This window comes from Triticum aestivum, chromosome 5B (genome assembly GCF_018294505.1).
Source record: "Triticum aestivum cultivar Chinese Spring chromosome 5B, IWGSC CS RefSeq v2.1, whole genome shotgun sequence".
Classification (NCBI taxonomy): domain Eukaryota; kingdom Viridiplantae; phylum Streptophyta; class Magnoliopsida; order Poales; family Poaceae; genus Triticum; species Triticum aestivum.
Window position 1 is genome coordinate 521,953,451 of NC_057807.1, and position 4,209 is coordinate 521,957,659.

At 53.1% G+C, this 4,209-nt stretch overlaps 1 protein-coding gene across 1 annotated transcript; it reads left to right on the top strand.

The window, feature by feature from the left end:
- The first annotated feature begins 2,953 nt into the window (after positions 1 to 2,953).
- On the top strand, positions 2,954 to 3,865 carry LOC123116720 (thaumatin-like protein 1b). Its single transcript, XM_044537641.1, has one exon. It carries the CDS (start codon positions 2,969 to 2,971, stop codon positions 3,815 to 3,817), a length of 849 nt encoding a protein of 282 aa, XP_044393576.1. The 5' UTR covers positions 2,954 to 2,968; the 3' UTR covers positions 3,818 to 3,865.
- Positions 3,866 to 4,209: the final 344 nt, after the last annotated feature.

Genomic DNA, 4,209 nt, shown 5'->3' on the forward strand with positions numbered 1-4,209 from the left:
CGAGGATCACCAAAAGGGGTTAGTATATACCACCTCACCAAAATATACACACCGCAAGATTGTTTTCAAGCCCGAACTACACAAAATATACGTCATCATTGTCGTCGTCGTCCTTGTCGCCATCGCCGTCGAGGATCATGCATGCCATCGCCACCAACAGAAGCAAGACTAGCAGTAATGCTTGCCCAGTCAGGTCCTCAGCCAGAGCACCCTGTGGTCTGCTCCCATGGCAACAAATCCAACACCCTGGGCTTTGTTGTCCAGTAGGTGTCTGAAGCCAATCATGAGAGCCTCTGGGCTGAAGCCAATCTAATCCATGACGGCGGTGTAGAGCTTAGGGTGGACGTCCACACTCTTGCTCTCCCTGATGGTGGTGGCCACCTCCTTCAGTGCCTCATTCATGCTGCTGAAGACGCTCAGCTCCTCCTCCATGAAGCCTGCCCGCTTCCTATTCCTATCAAGCACATGAACGTGCTCAACATCCTTCTCAGGATCAACAACTTTGATGGTGTCTGACTCCTGGGTGTCTGGATACTCCGGCATCGGTGAGCCAAGTGGCTGACCAAAGCCCATGTCATGCTTGCCGGTTGCCAGCCTGAAGGAGAAGATCTGCTGCATCTGGTGGTAGTTCTAGATAGGGGTGTTGAGGAACTCAGCGTCCTTGGGGTGAGCCTAAGAAGAAATAGGGCAGACATGTTAGTTAGTATATGGCAATAGTTCATGGGCTTGAACCGCTGGTCTGTTAGAATGGCATGGTTTGTGAGCTAATCACGACGTGGCCTTGGTAGTGTTGTGTCTCCAGAAGGATCAAGCAGGTGTCCTCATCCCATGAAGCACCGCTAAGGTCTCTAAGCTTGGACACTTGGATCCATCAAGCTCTCCACTTCCTCACGTGGTTGTACACCTGGGTCGAGGTGACCTCCTGCCCACAGAAGTCGAACACGTGCTTTGCAACAAGGTTCAAGTGCACCTCCTTGAAGCCCTTGTCAGTCCTCACCCCACTAGATATGATCTCACACATCTTGTTAAGCACAAAAGTGGAGAGGAAGGGTTGTCATTTCATATTGTTCCCCCTACCATCCTTCTTCTCCTTTGTTGCTGCCTTTAGAGCAGCAACATGAGCAACAACATTGGGTTGAGCCAGCACAAATGGAGGAACCCTAGGCGGCACCTCGGAAATCTCTGAATCAAGAGGCATCTGTTCCAGAGGAGGCTGGGAGTCCTCGGCATAGGACGGTGGGAACTGGCTCTCAGACAGCACGAGGGCCTGACTAAACTCTTGTGTGGTCATGTCCTACAAACATAAGTGTCATCAACACCACAAGACACTACACATGGATAATATGAATTAGTAGTACAACATGGACAGATCGAACTAGCAGTACATCTTAGACAGATCGAACTAGCATTACATCTTGGACGGGTCGAACTAGCATTACATCATGGACAGATCAAACTAGCAGTAACACATGCACAAGCATACCACAACATAACAGAGCACTAATCATGGAGAACAGAGCACTAATCATGGACACATGGATGATCTTGTTCAACACTTGCACACTAGCATACCACCGATTTATCCATGACCACTAACTACCAACACTTGCCCACATGGAAACAACCCCTAGCATGCTCTAAATCCATCACAACTAGCTATTGCACCATCACAGTCAAGCATATCGGATGACCTAACCTTAGCACATTGACAGATCTAGCTAGAACTAGAAGAAAGGAGGTGGTGATTAAACTTACAGAGGCCATCGAAACGGCCGCGGAGGAGGTGCCTGGCACGTCGAAGAGGAGGAGGAGTCGACCCGCCGGCGCAGTCAACCGGTCGCCGGAGTAGATGCGCCGCTTACCTTGTCATCGAAGTGGATCCGCGCCGAAGGGAAAGCTCGAGAGGGGGGAAATGATGGCGGGAGTTTTGCCTCCGCGGTGACCCTCGATATATAGGGCGGCCGAATCGGCGAGCGGTGACTCGAATTCGTCCCGCTACTTTTTCGGAGATGCGCCATCGCTCCCGCCATCTCCCTCCCCTGTGCAGCGCAGCGTTCCCATCCCCTGCATCGCTCGAGCCTGGCTCGTTGGAAACGGCCGATTCGTCCGTTCCTAGCGGGCCAGGTTGAGGGGTGCTTTGAGGTTCGTGTTATGCGGGCCAAACAGTAAACACATGCATCCAACTATTTTCATTCTGCGCGTGCCTGGCTGGCCTAATGAAGGCTACCAAACACGTCCATTGAACATATGGATGCATCTAGCCCATGCCAAGCGAACCAACCTGTGGTTGAGATGGTTAGGTGGACAGTGGTATCCCCAACCCACCAGGGTTCAAATCCTGGTGCTCGCATTATTCCTGGATTTATTTCAGGATTTTCGGCGATGTGCTTTTAGTGAGAGGAGACGTTCTCGTCGACGACGAGGCGCCTACGGTGGCTTCGTAAATCTCAAAATGATATGCCGGCTCAGTCTTTCGGAGGTGCTCATAGGGGTAGGGTGTGCGTGTGTGCGTTCATAGGAGTGAGTGTATGCGCGTGTATATGAGCGCTTGTGTCTGTACTGATGCTAAAAAAAAAGCTAGCCCATGCCAAGCGACAAGCGTATGTACGTGAGCCACCAAAAGTATAAATAAATAACAACTCGCAAAAAAGTAAATAAATAAATTCCACACAAAAAATGCAATTCACTTTTTCTCCTCCACGCACGCACCCCCTACCACCTATCCCGTCTATCTACCTACTTACCTACTCCTGTGGTTCATAGACAGTCTCGTGCGTGCATGACATGTACGCCCCTGCTTTGCTTCTTGTAGGTCGGCACGCACTACTATAAATTTGACGAGATAGATGGATGGATCGATCAAAATCGATCGAGGTTCCATCAAAATCGATCGAGGTGTTCCTCCATTCATCGCTATCTATGTTAGCTGCTTCCTGTGACCGACCTTCTTCTTGTGTCCAACCGACTGATGATGTCGATGGCCGCCGCCGGCGATAAAAGCAATGGAGCTTCTTCCACCTACAGCATGTGCAGGCAGCTGACCAAACTCTTTCCTCTCCACCTGACCATCGTCCTTCTCCTCGGCGTCGCCACCAACGGTCGGCCGGAGGCGGCGGGTGCGAGGTCGTTCAACTTCCACAACGCGTGCGCGCACCCGGTGTGGGTGGGCGCTCTCAACGGCGCCACATCGCCGCGGCTCGCCCGCACCGGCTTCTACCTCGCCCCCGGCGCCACTGACGCCCTCGCCGCCCCGTCCTCCGGTGCCTGGTCCGGCAACTTCTGGGCGCGCACCGGCTGCGCCGTCGACGCCTCCACGGGCCGCCTCGCCTGCGCTACCGCCGACTGTGGCACCGGCGATGTCGCCTGCGCCGGCCGCGGGCCCGCCCCGCCCGTCACGCTCGCTGAGATCACCCTCGCCGCCCCGGGCGGAGGAGGCCAGGACTTCTACGACGTCAGCCTCGTCGACGGCTTTAACCTGCCCCTCTCCATCGCGCCCGACAACAATGGGGACGGCGGTGCCTGCCACGCCGCGGCGTGCGCGGGCGACGTGAACGCGGTGTGCCCGTCGGACCTGCGCGTGGTGTCCGGCTCCGGCGAGGTGGTGGCGTGCAAGAGCGCGTGCAACGCCTACGGTAGCGCGCGCTACTGCTGCACTGGCGACTACGGCACGCCGGCGAAGTGCGGGCCCACGAACTACTCGCGGGTATTCAAGGCCGCCTGCCCGGCCGCCTACAGCTACGCCTACGACGACGCCAGCTCCACCTTCACCTGCGCCGGCGCCGCCAGCTACCACATCACCTTCTGTCCCGTCACCTGATTAATGGCACACCCAATTCGTTCATTATATACAGTAATTATTACTTTATCACACGAAGTTTATTTTCTTCGTGAAAAAGTATACACAATAGAAAAAGGAAGTATAACCCTAAAAAAAGGAAGTATAAATATGTATTTTTACTTTGGTGCAACAGTGCATACAACGGTGATTTATTTGCTTAGAGCAACTCCAATAGCTCATGTCAAAAACTTTCCATCAAATTCATTTTGGGATGATCGTATTATTTAGGAGAAATTGTCTGACAACTACATTTCTCAGTTTCTATAAACTTATTTTTCGTAAATCCATTTTAGCCCCTTAATCTCATAATGTGATCATCGTGGCACACCTGCCAGTGAGCCAATGATACACACGCGCGTGGTACAGGGGCA